Source organism: Colossoma macropomum, unplaced genomic scaffold (assembly GCF_904425465.1).
Source record: "Colossoma macropomum unplaced genomic scaffold, Colossoma_macropomum, whole genome shotgun sequence".
NCBI lineage: Eukaryota > Metazoa > Chordata > Actinopteri > Characiformes > Serrasalmidae > Colossoma > Colossoma macropomum.
In genome coordinates, this window is record NW_023494799.1 from 32631252 (window position 1) to 32648458 (window position 17207).

A 17207-nucleotide genomic window follows, 5' to 3' on the forward strand; every position below is an offset into this window, starting at 1 on the left:
AACGTAATACTCTTTGTGGGCTTGCATGCCAAGAGGTTTGTAACAAGAGTTACTAAGATAAAAATGCTTTTCAGACAGAACTACATGATCTGCAGTCTAACGCAGCAGAATTTGTTGGTTCAATACTAAAAACATACAGAATAATTTCCCAAAAACTGTAACTACATGTTCAGTAAAAACCTAATTTTCTTCATAGCCTTGTTAATAAATAAATGGTTATGGATCTTGTTGATTTTTCAGAACATATCTACCTACTGACTATGATTACTTCCTAATCTAGGTGGAGGCTTGACATTTAAAAGGGGAATATTTGGCAACCTGGGCAAGCAGGAGACCATGATGTCAGCATGCTACGGTCGCTCCGAGGATCTGGTGTTTTCTGGGGCCACAACAGGCGATGTTTACATCTGGAAAGACACTTCACTAATAAAGACCATTAAAGCTCACGATGGCCCAGTGTTTGCCATGTGCTCTTTGGACAAGGTCAGTCAACAACATGACACATTTTTAAAGGACCCATAACATGTAAAAATCTAATTTTTAGGTATGAGTTTGTTGTGCTATGTGAAAATTGCTAGTATTTCAAGATGTACTGTCCAAACATATGAAAGCTAAGCTGCAAAAAATAGCCAGTTTTGAATTCAAGATTGTTGTGATGTCACAACTATGAACAAATTTACATATGACCATCCATTCGACCTACAGTGGTTTATCCTGGCCAGTTTGTGTCAAAGTGATAAGGAGTATTGATCCTGCAGACAGTCTGTAGCAGAGTTATTGCAGTGAAGATGATCAGAATGATTCAACTTGTGCTGTTTGTGGCTGAGTCGTATCACTGCAGCCTTCCAAGGGATCCAAATGTCTGAAAGAAGTGATTGAAATGTATTTTTTTTCCTGACATCCCTGAGGATACAAGTAAGAACATAACAGGCTGTTGTGTACATTTTGTACACAGACAGCCAGTCAGAATACTAGGCACAGTAACAAACACTGTTTTAAGTCTAATGGTTAAAGAGAAGTTAAAAAAAGCCCTTGTAATTATAAATGTTTTGGTATGTTATCAACCCCACCTTGTAAGTGGACATACTGAGGAAAAAATAAAATACAAGAAAAATATGTGGTGATTCAAAAAGATTCATCTGATATCAAAATGATTTATTTCACTTGTGAATCATTACAGAACAAAGCAGTAAACTGTAAATGGTTTAAGTGAGCATAAAGTTTATTATGTAAAGTGCTCAGTATGAACCTCCTCCAGCTGTACGGACAACATCAACGCCATAGTCAAATTCATCCCAGACTCAATTGAGCATGTCAGGCGTCACTGAACTCGCGGCTCTTTCAGTGTTATTTCGGAGACCATCCAGTGTTGTGGAGCCAACAACGAAAGCTCTGAGCTGTTGGAGGTTCACTGCCAATGAAAATCACGCTGCACAGTTATGACGGATTCACTCTTATTGAAGTGGAGAACGCAAAACGCTTTCTGCTCAGGGGTCTCATCTCCTCGCAGACTGAAGGGAGACATCTTCCAGTGACAGTCAGAAACTCTGCAACCCCCTCTTCCAATTGGTATGTGATTGGTTCCTAGACGCCTCACGGTTGTCAAGATATGGTGCTTTGAAATGAATCTTTTTGAATCACCCTGTATTTTCTTTGAAAGGCCCATATCCTACATATTTCCTGTATTTTATTGTCATCCCAGAAATCCATAAAGCTTGTGTGGGTTTATGTACCAAAACAGTCGTCATTAATTTTTACATGTGCCTTTTTTTGCATCTCTTTATCTGTTAGAAATAAACAGGCTGTTTTTCATATTGTACCTTTAAGACTGACAGATATAAATGACCTCTGCTGTTTTTGGCAGCCCTGTTTTGTGCCTTACAGAAAACACAGTTTGAGCTGAAATACTCTTTCTGACTTCAGCTTGAGTGAGCGGGGCTAAACTACTGTGGGCTGAACAGCCGATGCATGTAAATGGTTTAGTGACATTGCAAAAACAGTGCATTCATAACGTGCTGTCTGAACGTGGACTGTATGAACTGGGGAATTAATGGAATGGTATGAAAGAGTGTTTGCATGCATCACTTTTATTCAGAAAAGCAAGGGAAAATTCAGTTTTCCATGATATGCACCCTTTAAGTTTCTAAAAAGGACTTGACTGTCCAATGACATAGCCTGAACTGTGAGTCATATTTATGGTCATGTTTTTTGCCATGTCTGTAGGGGTTTGTGACGGGAGGTAAGGATGGAATAGTGGAGCTGTGGGATGATATGTTTGAGAGGTGTTTGAAGACCTACGCCATCAAGAGGGCTGCACTCTCCCCATCCTCTAAAGGTGTGATTTTGGACTGTAACTAATGTCATTTGGTCCTCATACAGCAGTGCAATACTGATGTACGCTGGAGCAGCAGTGGTATAAGGGTGTGCGTGTGTTTGGCTGTGTGTGCAGGGCTGCTGCTGGAGGACAACCCCTCAATCCGAGCTATCACTCTGGGCCATGGACACATCCTGGTGGGCACCAAAAACGGAGAGATCCTGGAGATCGACAAGAGCGGCCCTATGACTCTACTGGTTCAGGTAGGAGAACTTATTCAGTAGTTAATTTCCAATCAAAACAGCCAGTAAGTACAACCTCAATTCCAAAAAGTTGGGATGCTGTGTAAAAAGTAAATAAATGTGAATAAAAACAGAATCCAATGAAATGCAAATCTAGTAGACCCATATTTTATTCAAAATAGAACATAGAACACATATCAGATGCTGAAGGTAAAAAGCATCAATTTTTCATGAAAAGCATCAACTCATTTAGAACTTGATGGCAGCAAAGCATCTCAAAAAAGTTGGGACAGGGGCAACAAAAGGCTGGAAAAGTAACTGATACTAATAAAAAACAGCTGGAGGAGCAATTTGCAACTAACTGACATGACTGGGTATAAAAAGAGCATTTTAGGGAGGCAGAGTCTCTCAGAAGCAAAGATGGGCAGAGGTTCACCAATCTGCAAAAAACTGTAGAACAATTTTAGAAAAATGTTCCTCAACGTAAAATTGCAAAGACTTTGGATATCCCACCATCTACAGTACATAATATCATCAAAAGATTCAGGGAATCTGGAGAAAGCCCTGTATGCAAGGGACAAGGCCGACGGTCATAATTGGACCTTCGGACCCTCAGGCGGCGCTGCATTGAAAACAGGCATGATTCTGTACTGCAAATCACTGCATGGGCACTTTCAGAAATCATTGTCTGTGAACACAGTTCACCGTGCAATCCACAAATGCAAGTTAAACCTGTATCATGCAAAGAAGAAGCCATATGTCAACATGATCCAGAAACGCTGCTGTCTTCTCTGGGCCAAAGCTCATTTAAAATGGACAGAGGCAAAATGGAAAACTGTTCTGTGGTCAGATGAATCAAAATTTGAAATTCTTTTTGGAAACCATGGGCTGTTGAGCAGCTAGAATCCTACATCAGAGAAGAATTGGACAGCATTCCTCTCCCAAAACTCCAGCAGTTGGTCTCCTCACTTCCCAGACGTTTACAGACTGTTGTTAAAAGAAGAGGGGAAGCTACACAATGGTAGACACGGCCCTGTCCCAACTTTTTTGAGATGTGTTGTTGGCATCAAGTTCTAAACGAGTTAATTTTTTCATAAAATGGTAAAATATCTCACTTTCAATATCTGTTGTTCTATGTTCTGTTGTGAATAGAATATTGGTCTATGAGATTTGCAAATCATTGCATTCTGTTCTTATTTATATTTATTTATATTTTACACAGCGTCTCAACTTTTTTGGAATTGGGGTTGTACAATTTATTCATTTTACAGAAGACATTTCTCAGGATATTAGATAAAAGATAATCTACTCGCAGAGGGTTAAGAGGGAAGTCGAAGCAAAATAGCAGATTTTGAGTTACAAAAGTTATAAAAGGATGCTAGACCTGCTAGACCACCGAAACTGTCTCCATCAGATAAACAGCACTTAAAGCTTTCTTCTTTGAGAGAGAGGAGAACATTAAGCTTTTGTTCATAGTTCCACTGTTAGAAGACAACTCAGTGCTATGGGTCATAAAGGGTGTGTAGCTGTTAGGTGCCATGAAGCTACTGGGAAAAGGACAAAGATGAAAAAAGAGGAAAATTTGCAAATTGAATAAAGAAGCTACTGGTGTTCTCAGACCAAAGGACTGACCACCCCAGAGTGCAGACCTCAATATAATTAAATGTGAGATTATTTGGAATGTGAGAAGCAGAAAATGCAACAAACTTCTAAGACTAAATTTTGGAGATGTGGAAAAATACCCCTGCATATTTACCTAAAACCTGTGGTCTCAAACAGTGGAAGCTGTTAACAGTTAAGAGTGGACACACTAAATACTGAAAAAAAAAATATCATATTTAGTTTAGATTTTTGTGTGATTGTCTGTTAAATTTATGCTCTCTGTTTTTGTCCTGACACTAAAAAGAAACTTATACTTAATGGCTTTGACTGGAAATGAAATAAATGAAGGACGGTCTCTGACTTTTGCACAGTACTGTATATATGCCGATGTAGGAGGAGAGACTAATAGAGATCTTATTGAATTGTGTAAATCGTGCTTTTGTGGTTTTAAGTCTGCACACACCAATTATCCAAGATAACGGTAAATGAAATGAATGTGCATGTGTATGTACGTAGGGCCATATGGAGGGTGAGGTTTGGGGTCTTGCTGCTCATCCTTTGCTGCCTATATGTGCCACTGTGAGTGACGACAAAACACTCCGCATCTGGGAGCTATCCGCCAATCATCGGATGGTGGCCGTCCGCAAACTTAAGAAAGGTGTGCTGATCTACTTTGCATTAATACCATGAATATGTACCCAGTAAAACCACATATAGTGTTATTTACAGTGTTTGCATTGTATTTCAGTGTTTTTCCACTGTACCTAAGCTTCACCTTTTAATAAGAGCTGTTTAGATATGTTTGTGTGTTCATATGTTGATGTTTAGGCGGTAGATGCTGTGCCTTCTCCCCGGATGGGAAAGCCTTAGCGGTGGGTTTGAACGACGGCAGCTTTCTGGTGGTGAATGCTGACACTCTGGAGGACATGGTGACCTTCCACCACAGAAAGGAGATCATCTCTGACCTTAAGTTCTCTCAAGGTAGCATCAGTGGATATGCAGGGATTTGGGAGAGGTGGGCAAGAACAGGGAGATCTCTGAACCAAATTATGGAAGAGTCTACCACCTAATTCAACATTAATGTACTGTGATTATTTGTAAGTCTAGGCTAAAATAAGTAAGACTGACAGAAGAATTCCACTGATTTTTCTTAATTTCTGAATAATTAAATGGTCAAGATATAAACAGTATATTCAGAGTGTATTGATGTAAAATGCTCCATTCAAGAGAATGTCATAGAATCAGAATTGTCCACAGTGGTGATGGTAGGAACCAAACCTCTGAAGAGTTTAATGTCTCTAAAAGCTCCCTCACAGAAAGCTATTAGATTAAATTGGTACAAATACATTGCCTGATGCCTGAGACATTTTATGATAGTTTTGAGAAGGTTTTGGACAAAATTGTATTTTTCAAAAAAAAATATGTATGGCAGAGGGGTACATGCCGGGTGTTGTCAGGCAACATGGTCCCCAAAGGAAACATATTATTTTAACCATTAAATTAAACCATTATTTCGTTCAACCATTATGAACGAAAGGTTCACTGACTGTATTTGATAGTAAATAAAAGGCTATATTTGTGTTGTAGACATTGTGACCCCTGGTTTATATCACTACACTGTAAAGAAATCAGTAAGTTCCTCTAGAATTAACCATTTCACATCAAACCACTCTGACTGAGTTTATTTACATCTCAATGACTGATTTTTGCAGAAATGTTTAAAACTGAGTGGAACTCCCCTTTAAGAGATTCTTGGAAAAACATAAGAAATAAATAAAAGTATTAATACTATAATAATTAAAAGTGTTAATAGTATAATAATAAAACAACGAAAGATAAAATCAGTCGAGGGACAATTACAGTATACAAATTCATGAAACTGTTTTAATTAATAGATAAATTTGGAACATTAATAGGTAGATTGTTCCATAATTTTATGGATGGGTCAAAAATACTTTCTTGCCTAACTCTGATCTTATGTTGAAACATCCATATTTGTGACCTGAAAACTGTCTTTCATATTTCAGAGAAAATGATATAGCTATGATAATTCTTCACCCATGTTCTCTTATTATTACTGCAAAACATTAATAGAGACTCATTATAACATACTGAAACCATGCTTTGATATTCAGTGTTTAATCTTTTTCATCTAGATGCTGGAAAGTACCTAGCAGTGGCCTCCCATGATTCATTTGTGGACATCTACAATGTACTGACCAGTAAAAGAGTGGGTATCTGTAAAGGAGCGACCAGCTACGTCACCCACATCGACTGGGACACCCGCGGTAAGAGTTATACAGACTCTTACAATGCTAACAGTAAATAAATCATTAGAGTAGATTAGTCTTATCAATGAGTGACTGAATTAATGAATCAGTGGCCCTGAGCAGTTATGTAGCAATGCTATATCAGAAGCCATTTCACACTGTGATGCAGGTAAACTGCTGCAAGTGAACACTGGTGCCAAAGAGCATTTATTCTTCGAAGCTCCCCGTGGACGGAGGCAGAACATCTCCACCGCTGAGGTAAAGGAGACACAGAGCAGAAATGTATAAAGACATGCAGTATTTGAATGGGGAAGTCAGAGGCACTTCAGTGTAGCACCTGTATGTGTGTATTTGTGTGTAGTTTGAGAAGGTGGAGTGGGCTACGTGGACAGCTGTCCTGGGTCCTACCTGTGAGGGAATCTGGCCTACGCTTAGTTTCGTCAATGCCTCTTCACTTACCAAAGACAGAAAGCTGCTGGCTACTGGAGATGACTTTGGCTTCATCAAACTCTTCAGCTTTCCCTCTAAGGTAACGTACAAGACAGAGGTTCTGATGTACTAAGCCTTTCGCGGCACGTTTCGTGGACACGTTCTGCCTGCGTGTTATGTATGAAACTGGCGCTGGAGTCAGGGTGTGTTTATATTTGTAGTTGTGGATTCACAGGTTTTAGTTCTGGTTCGCTCAGCATTCACACTAACCTGTTTAACATTGAACCAAAAGATGTAAAATGAAGTCATAGGAGTAAAAGGTCACAGTTGTTTAGGCCCATTTCTTGCCCAATACCAGTACACTACTGACTTAGCCTCTACCACTTAGCCCTTATCCCTCCAATTAGCGATAGGGTGTCCCGATTGTTGTTGAGATAGAGGGGTAGGGTGAAGTGTTTTGGCTACATGGCCCTCCAAACGGAGGTTTTTCAGAGGCTCACTCAAACGGAGTGTTATGAGAAAAAAAGAAAACCTGGCAAGATGGCTGAACAAGAGACCAAAGAAACCCACAAATGTGAGAATTTTTCTCTGTTAAAAATGACGATAACCATTGTATTACCTTAGTTTAATGTCGTTTCAATGTATTATGATCGTTTTCTTCATAAAAAGCATAAAAAAAAATAATAGTATAATTGTATGCTAATGTCTCGGTAGCTAGCTAGCTACATTTCCCATTCCACCTTAAATGGTGGTGCAGTTACATTCTGGAGCCTCAGGTGTCACAACTGCTGTTCCATTTAAGGTAGAACAGGAAAATTTGAACAAGAAACTGGTGAATAGCTGACTTCAGCTTCATATCACTGAAGAATTAGTGGTGGGTAATAATAAATAATTGTCCCCATCTTTGAAGTCATATGATGCCCTAAATGTAACTAAAGCCCAGCAGTGAGGAGCTGAACTTTACCCTCCTCTGCTGTCACTGCAGACTGGCAGGGTCGCCTACAGAGCAGTGCTAGTGGCTGTTAATGAAGTAATGCTCTTTTTATTTGAGGGTCCCATTTCAGAGGTAAGATTTCAACTACTACCCTTGTAACCGTGTCATTCGAAAACAAGGGGTAGGGGTAAAAATAAGAAATGGGATCACGCCTTACAGTAACAGTGATAATGTCTACCATACTTTCTGAATCATGCTATTCTCGGTTCTGTCTGAGCTCGTTGGTTTTATTTATGTGTTATCTGTCTTGTAATATTAAAGCAATAAGCCACAAGACTCCCCATGTGACTGTGGTTTTGCCCGACACGAAGCAGGGTGAAATCCCTTTGACAGCCTCGAGTGTGTTACTGCTTTTACAAAGTGCAGAAACCTCAGCACATTAATACATAATATCATTCTTGCATGCAGTCAAATGTGTATATCTAGTATTTTAGACTGACTTTAAATGTGCCTCGTTTTAAAACTGAAACTACTCTATAATTACCGATTCAGAGTTATGAAGAGGTGATAAAACACATGCATGTGTCAAAACATCAGAAACTTGTCTTTTCCACAAACCAAAGAAGTTTGGTCTGATTTTTTTCACAATTTAAAAAATTCAATCGGTGAGATGAAAACCAGTCTTCTGAGTTTCTATATGTAATGTTGATAATGATAAAACAGCACTGAATCTGTAAAAATAAGTCTTCTTTGGAGACTATTTTGCCCTACAACACCCCGCATGTACCTCTCCACCATGAGTTTATATAACCAAAGAACAAAACTTTAATCCCAAAACTATCATGAACTGCCAGCGTAAAAAAGGCAGTGCATTTGATATAACTTTCTGTGAGGAAGCTTTGAGAAGCTTTTTAAAATTTTCAGACATCAGGTTCAGCACCACTGTGAACACTTCTGCCTCAGTACGTTTTTCTAGAATGGAGCATCACATCAAACAAATCTGAATAACTTAATGATTTACTTATGAAAATGGAAATTTGGAAATTTTGAAAAAATCAGTGGAATTCCCCTTTAGGTATGTATTGTGAATGGTCTACATTTAGGGAAAGGGGAAAACTGTAGAAGTTCAGTTTTTGTCAAACCATCACTTTAAACCAAATTACATATTAACTACTGTAATGATCCAAACGTCTGCATGCTTCCTCTGGAGCGGCTGTCGGATCTGCTAAAACTGCAGCAGTGCATTGTGAGTTGGGACAATTCCAGTGAACAGTAAATGCTGCTCCCTGCAGGGTCAGTTTGCCAAGTTTAAGAAGTACGTGGGCCACAGTGCCAATGTGACCAACGTGCGATGGTCCAATGACGACGCCATGCTGCTGTCTGTGGGCGGGGCAGACATGGCGCTGATGATCTGGGCGAGGGAGGGGATCGGACCACGCGAGAGTAAAGCCGTCGACAGCGAGGAGTCGGATGATGATGCAGAGGAAGACGGAGGTGTGTGTGTGTGTGTTTGTGTGTCTGTGTGGTCCTATGCCTTTTTATACTTTAATAAAAAGACATAAGATAATATGAAACAATAAAACATTAATATAATAAGACAAAGCATTAATAAAACTGATAAATATGAATTAAATAAATCAAAGAGCACCTACAGGGCATTTTTCTCCCTTTTTTATAGGAGTTTGATGTAGTATGTAGACACTGTTTAAACTTCCATAACATACCTTTCACTCCTCAGGCCATACAGTCCATATATAGAAACTAAACTGCAAAATTCATTTAGAATTAATTTTGAATTGTTTTTGTGATGTCATGAAGACCAACACATTTACATATATCCACCTATTCAGGCCTACAGCAGTTTAGCTCCACCCATTCACTCTGAAGATATATATAGTGTTTTAGCCTGAACTACCATTTGAATAAGACACAAGACAAGGTGGCCAATCTGCACAGATGTCATTTACATAGATCAGTCTTAAAGGCACAGTAACTCAAACAGGCTTTTTATTTTTTAAGGGATAAAGTGAAGCTGCAAAAAAAGGTCATGCAAAAGAAATTACGACTGTTTTTACTGCGCAGATGTCATAAGTGGACCTCAATGGAAAAAAATGAGACAGAACAAAATGTAGGATATGAGCCCGTTAAGATATATGAATCCATGAATATGTGTCTTCCATAAAAGCCAGACCAAGATTTACATTTTTAGCCTAGATTTAAAAGATATCAGTAATTTTTGTTATTTAGTTATAATTTAGTTATTTATTTATTTTTATTATCCAACTCCTCAATCCCTGATCTATTATATTATGATATATTGGCTTGGCTACATTGTAAATGAGGGTCTCCCTCAATGTTCTCCGAGTTTAAATAAAGGTTGATTGATTGATTGATTGATCTGAACTTCCGACATTAATTAGTAGCTTGATCCATAATTTCAAGGCTTTCCATACAAATGCTTTTTCTCCTGCTGTGTGAGTGAAATGGAATCAGAAGTTATGTGGCAATGATTCCACATTTTACAGTTGGACTGATTTTGGTTTCTGTGTAGGGTACGACAGCGATGTGGCCCGAGAGAAGAACATGGACTATACAACTAAAATCTACGCTGTCAGCATCAGAGAGATGAGTGGAGTTAAGCCACATCAACAGCAGAAGGAAATTCTTGTGGATGAGAGGTAATGATTTAAGATAGATCACGGCTACTTTACACAGTCACCTCCATAACAGGTTTATACCCAGACTGGAGAGTAGAGCTTAACATATTTGACTAAACTGCTGAAGTCGGGTTCAGACGAGTTCTGCATTCATTGTCCACTTTATCAGCTTCATTTACCATAAAGGAGCACTTTGTAGTTCTACAATTACAGACTGTAGTTCATCTGTTTCTCTGCTTAATTTGTTATCTCACCCTTACCCCATTCTTCAATGGTCAGGACCCCCACAGGACCACCACAGAGCAGGTATTATTTGGATGGTGGACGTAGTGGTGGTGTGTTGTGCTGGTACGAGTGGATCAGACACAGCAGTGCTGCTGGAGTTTTCAAACACTGTGTCCACTCACTGTCCACTCTGTTAGACACCTTGTTGGTCCACCTTGTAGATGTAAAGTCAGAGACGATAGCTTATCTGCTGCTACACAGTTTGTGTTGGTCATCCTCTAGTCCTTCATCAGTGGTCACAGGACGCTGCCCACAGGACGCCATTCTCCGTCCAGCAGTGATGCTGAGGTGTTTAAAACTCCAGCAGCACTGCTGTGTCTGATCCACTCGCGCCATCAGAAACTACTGTAGAACAGGGTAAAAATTAGATAACAAAGTATACAGAGAAATAGATGATCTACAGTCTGTAACTGTACAACTACAAACAGTGCAGTATAGAAACCTTATCTGAGATAAAAAAAGTTCAAAAGAATTGCTTGATGAGAAAATAATTTAAGTAGATTTTAATTTTAAACAGCTTGTTATTTTATTATGTGATATAAATTATTTTTTCATTTATTTTCGATGATCTAATGATGGCAGGTATTGTTGCTACACTGTGATATTCGCAGCAGTATCTCTTTAGCTTTTATTCAGCATTTTGGCTAATGGTGAGTCCATTTGCGTCAGTATCAGACAGAAACTTTTTGAACTCAGGTCAGTCTTCAGACTTAAAAAATCATTATGTACTTCAAGTCAGGTCATTCTCGGGTCAGTTTCAGACTTGTGCTGTGGGTCAGATCGGACTCTCGGGGTGTGTTTGGGTTCAGACCACAATTTCAGCCATGATGAAAGGTCACTCTCTCTCTCTGTTTGTGTTCTGTAGGCCTCCGGTAAGCAGAGCAGCTCCATTACCAGAGAAACTGTTAAAGAATAACATCACCAAGAAGAAGAAAGTGGTGGAGGTTTGTGGTATTTTATTGTTATTAAAGGAATAGTTTGGCAAAAGACTGAATTGACGCAGTTTTCCCCACATGGCTACATTTCCCAAAATTGGCTACATTCGTGGTAAGGAGAAAATAATGACAATTTCGTTTTTTCCAATTTTTTAAAAACTTTTTGGCATAATTCAATCATTGAGATGTAAACAAAGTCATTCAGAGTGTTTTGATGTGAAATGGTGTAATGTAGAGAAACTCATCAACTCAGATATCTTTTTAATGGTGGTGATAGAAACCAGGGATCACAAGTCTGACTTGGTAATTCTCTCTAGAATGAAATGCTTCACATTAAACCACTCTGAATAACTTTTGTTTACATATTAACTATTTAATTATGCAGGAATTAAAAAAAAAATCTGTGGAATTCCCCTTTTCATACTCTTAACTGGAGAAGTGTATTAGGTACGCAACAATGTATGTCTTTCTGTCTGTCTGTCTGTCTGTCTAGGAGCTGGCACTGGACCATGTTTTTGGATACAGAGGCTTCGACTGCCGTAACAATCTGCACTACCTCAATGACGGAGCTGACATCATCTTCCACACAGCAGCGGCAGCTGTGATTCAGAACCTGTCTGCTGGTACACAGATGCTTTTGCTCCACATAGAACTGACTTAGGATCAGCTCGTCTGCCATCACAGCTGATTTCTCAGCTCTAACATAAAACAGACACAGTTCTGAGATCTATGAGGTCTGAATAGTGTAATGATGAGTTATGCGCTAAAGCTATAAGGCTAAAATAGCTAAGTAATGGAAGCTTATAACCACCAGTTAGTTTTGTGCTAATAGTATCTCAAACTGTGGTAACTTTGATAAACCATGCTGACCCCTTGAGGATTTACAGTGAAATGCAGGCCTCTGTTCAATGAATCAATCAGCTGTCATAATAAAAATATTTTATCTCCATAATGGTAAATTAAAAACATTATATAATTTAATGTACATTAATGCAACAAGATTTTTTAAGTACCATTTTGGACATTTTCTGTTGCTCTATGAAACAAATGAAGTTGTAATAGATCAGACAGCAATGAATCAGTTATGATTACTGACAATTATAATGACTGATGAAAAGAGTCAAATTAAGTGATGATTCCTGCTACAATAACCTACATAATACTATCATTCCTGCCAGTTTTACTAATCCCTGTTCTTCCTGCGCTCTCACAGGCACGCAGAGCTTTTACCTTGAGCACACAGACGACATCCTCTGCCTCACTGTCAATCAACACCCCAAATATCAAAACATCATCGCCACGGGACAAATAGGTGGGCTGCATTTTACATGTGGACAACATGAGAGAAGCACAGTATGAATAAAACTCACCCTGCGGCATTAAACATAGAAAGACAGTCACCATCATGATCATTCGCTTTGCTTCACCTGTACACTTTTTGCCTCCTTTCACTCTACACAGCTTTGTGTTCATTATAACAATTTGCTCATAAGTTTGCTGATTTTCTTTAAATCTGGCATTTGACCTGCCTTGTCCCTGAAGTTCCTTCTCATTGCTTTTTTTTTTCTTTGGCTGTGCTCTCATTCCCTCACCTACACCTCACCAATCAGGCGAGATCACTGATCTGCCAGGTAAGGCACTGGAACTACAGCCCCCATAATGCACTGCAGTCTGCTCTCTGTCCTGAGCCAATCAAACAAGCTACCTTGTCTGCTGTCGTGGTCCCTCAGCTTTGAAATAAAAGTGATGCTTTGAGTTAACTTGATTTAAAAGCATACACAATATCCACTTGAGTAAAACATATAATCTAATGATTTTCACGCTGTATGATACATATTCACAATATTTTAACAGACAAAATGTGGTCATAGTGTCACATTTAAAACTATGAATTCAACAATGAATTGAACACTTAAATAAGTCTAATGAACCAGGCAGCTGGTCATATTGTTTGATGATAACAATGAAATATTGTTGTATTGCCCAGCCGTAATGTATTATATGTAATATATTTCATTTATTTGGAATGGTATACATCATTTTAAAACAAGTAGATTCAGTCCATCACTTTTATTCAGCGTTTATTTCCTCTGCAGTACATATGCCCAGTAGTGTTTTCTGACCTTGGCCTTGTGGTATTTATCCCAGTATTTCTGTTCTTCACAAAAAAGTAGTCATTGGCTTGCATGAGTCATCCTGGAACTGGTTAATGTCAAGCCTTTTCCACTTCTCGCCTTCTAGCATGGTGCCTTGGGACTTGCTTTGGAACCATAAAGCCATTTTACAATGTCTTCCGTACATTACTTATGTTCTAAAAATCCATTAGGCTGACCATTCTGGCTTTGTTTAATGGTAATCCCAAATGAATCCTCAGCTTCGTGGCCTTTTTTGGTTTTGCTTTTACACTGCAAAAAATGGTCTTGGGAACTGAAAGCATTTTAAACGTAGTAATTGCAGCTGACAATTAAGTACCATATAAATAATTGCTCTGAACAATTTAATGGTCTTTTTTGTTAACTGTCTGCAAAAAAACTAAAGTGAAAGCCTGAAGTGCCCAGATTGGTTGATTAGCAGATTCGCTTCCTGAATGTTGATAATTAGCTGTTTCTGATGACAGAAAAAAACAGTTATTTGAAATAGTAATTTAACCCTTTAAAATCTCAGGCTTATTACATACTAAAGCCTGTTATTCTACAGGGACTTGAGGACTGGTTAAGCTGTTCTTAGGTTACAGAAATGTATAATAAAACTTTGTGCCTGCTGGTGGACCTTGGCTATTGGTTAACAGTTAGAGTTGTTGGTTGTATTTATGCAGGAGTTCACCATAGTTTTCATGCACAGCCTCCAAAAGACGGTCCAGCTTGATGTTTAGGTCTGAAATGCAAAATCAACATTATACTGCTGAAAATATGATGTCAATAGTAGATCATCCTTTGAAGACACGTCCTTCACCAAATTTTGACTCTTTGAATACTCTTTCAACGCGGTGGCAGTCATCAGATTCATCTGCTCGGGGAGGAGATCTGAAACACAGCTGGTGTTACAAAGTGTTTTTCCACACATTTCCACCAGAGAGGTCTCCAAAACCCCAAATCTGTCTTAGTGTGACTATAATAAAAATCCAATAAACAAGTATTAATAACTGCTGCTTTCTAAAGGTGTTATAGCTTCAAATCAGAAATCAGAATTTCTGTTGTTTTCATTGGACCCATTACACGCGTCAATACATGCTTTTTCTGCTTTGTTTCCTTTACATGCATTTGTCTCATGTAATTGTGACAGGCCTGTTTAAATGTAGGCAGTATTTCTCCTTATGAGACTGGTGTTAATGCACTGGAAGCTAATTTGGAATTTTGTTCAAGCGTTATTTTTTGAAACAAGCAATAAATAAAGATGTCTAGAAATCGGAGGAATGATCTCAGTTTGCTTACAACAAACGCATAATGAGAAATGTTTAATATGCTTTCTCTTGCTAACATGCCATTTTTTGTATTGTTCTATAAACTTTGCTGATATGAACTGTAGAGAAAAGTTTGGGAACCACCATCAGTTTCTCTCAGCTGAGCCCAAAGCATCTGGTAGAGTGAAACTAAGCTGTTCAGTGAGGATACACACTGATTTAATCTTTTTGTGTGTGTGTGTGTGTGTCTGTAGGCCTGGCACCCTCCATCCACGTGTGGGACGCGATGAGTAAGCAGACGCTCTCTGTGTTACGCTGCTCCCACGCTAAAGGTGTCGGCTATGTCAACTTCAGTGCCACCGGCAAACTGCTGCTGTCAGTGGGAGTCGATCCAGAACACACCATCACTGTGTGGCGCTGGCAGGAAGGTGTGTGAGTGTGTGTCAGTCTGCAGGAAGAAAACTAAGTTCAGTCAAAAAAAAACACACAAATCAAGTAAAATTGAGAAAATTTACTTAATAGGAGTTTTTTTAAACATTATAGTCTAAAAAAATCTTTGGCCTGATCTCATAATAATGTGGCCAGTCAAATAACCAAAATAGCACATCATTAAAGATTTGGATCGTAAAAATTCTTGACATTAGAGTACATCATAGGTTTATAGGTTTATTTTATCTATCTGCACATATGGACACCTTACTGCACATATTGCACATCTGCACACCTTATCTTGCACATCTGGACACTCCACACCTAGACACTTTATTTCAGCACCAATATCTGCACATATTTATTCAGTATTGTCATTATATGCTGTTACCTACGTCTCCTTGTACATTCATCATAGCGCTGCCTTTTTTATCTCAGGATAGATCTTGTTGCATATTTTTGTATATTTCTAGTTGTATATATGTCTGTAGATAGGTTTTTGTGTACCACCCTTATTATTATAACTGTGCTGTGTTGTGTGACTGCTACTGGCTGTTAAATTTCTTTCGGGATCAATAAAGTATCTATCTATTTATCTATCTATTAAAAAGAATTGTAGATGCAGTGCCAGAGAAGCTGTGTTTCAAAATAAAAGCAGAGAGTTAGACATCACTGGCATCTTTTCCTTTTTTTTAGGTCAGTGATTAACCCTGTGATTAAATAGAGGGTAGAGTTGCTCCTTTATTATGGTTAGAATTGGACTTCAAGAATTTAGTGATTAAATTTTGCTTGTCACTCAGCTTATGACAATTTGATTTTAATTTGTGCAGGTTTTACATCCAGTCCTTGGGGAACAGCAAGTAATTTTAAGGCTTAAAATAATTATAAGGCTACAATTAAGAATCTCCTGTAAATAGTTCCAAGAATAAAATTTGCAGCAAGTTGAGGGTTCATGACGTAGAACACCACAACTGACCAGAGCTCACGGGTTACGTTGCTTTTATGCTCTTTATTATAGCTTATTCTAGCTCTAACTTATTACACAAAGAATTTAAGGATTCGGTTGTTCTGTGTAAGATAGCTGACTCTATATTCAGTCTAACCTAGTGTGGTGTTTAATGCTGATCTTCCCGCTGACCCTCCAGGAAGTAGAGTGAGCAGTAAGGCCGGTCACTCTGACCGAATCTTCGTCGTGGAATTCCGGCCGGACTCGGACACCCAGTTTGTGTCTGTCGGGATCAAACACATCAAGTTCTGGACGCTGGTGGGCGGCTCTCTGCTGTATAAGAAAGGAGTGATTGGAGCGGTGGAGGAGGGCAGGATGCAGACCATGCTCTCTGTGGCCTTTGGTGCTGTGAGTAACACAAAAAACATACATTAAACCTGATACAGCATAATAATCACAACAGCATCGTCATATACTTGTCAAAAACTACATGTTGTAGTTTAACCCAAAAAGAAGCTCATATTGTTTGACCTATAATTTGAGGTTGTACTGCATTTGCATGGTGGAAAGTCAGTAAAAAGTTATTTACGCAAAAAAAAGTTATTTTTTTTTAGTTAGTTATTTTTTGCGTATTGATTTATTATTATTTAACCCCTTAAAATATCAGGCTTGTAACATACTAAGTGTTATTATTCAAGAATATTAGTATTCAGTATAATATTTCGCAATATTACTTGTAAAACAGTACAAACTGGCAGGGTTAT

The 17207-nt window shown here is 38.5% G+C and overlaps 1 protein-coding gene across 1 annotated transcript in view; it reads left to right on the forward strand.

Moving 5' to 3' along the window:
• Positions 1–17207, forward strand: part of eml6 (EMAP like 6) — a 70773-nt gene that overhangs the window by 46351 nt on the left and 7215 nt on the right. Inside the window, exons 18-32 of the mRNA XM_036587306.1 lie at positions 281–483; positions 2224–2335; positions 2450–2577; positions 4675–4816; positions 4987–5139; positions 6315–6446; positions 6598–6686; positions 6790–6957; positions 9084–9285; positions 10343–10469; positions 11599–11677; positions 12162–12291; positions 12882–12980; positions 15323–15496; positions 16643–16851. Coding sequence (XP_036443199.1) covers positions 281–483; positions 2224–2335; positions 2450–2577; positions 4675–4816; positions 4987–5139; positions 6315–6446; positions 6598–6686; positions 6790–6957; positions 9084–9285; positions 10343–10469; positions 11599–11677; positions 12162–12291; positions 12882–12980; positions 15323–15496; positions 16643–16851 — 2147 coding nt within the window. The remainder of the gene's footprint in view (positions 1–280; positions 484–2223; positions 2336–2449; positions 2578–4674; positions 4817–4986; positions 5140–6314; positions 6447–6597; positions 6687–6789; positions 6958–9083; positions 9286–10342; positions 10470–11598; positions 11678–12161; positions 12292–12881; positions 12981–15322; positions 15497–16642; positions 16852–17207) is intronic.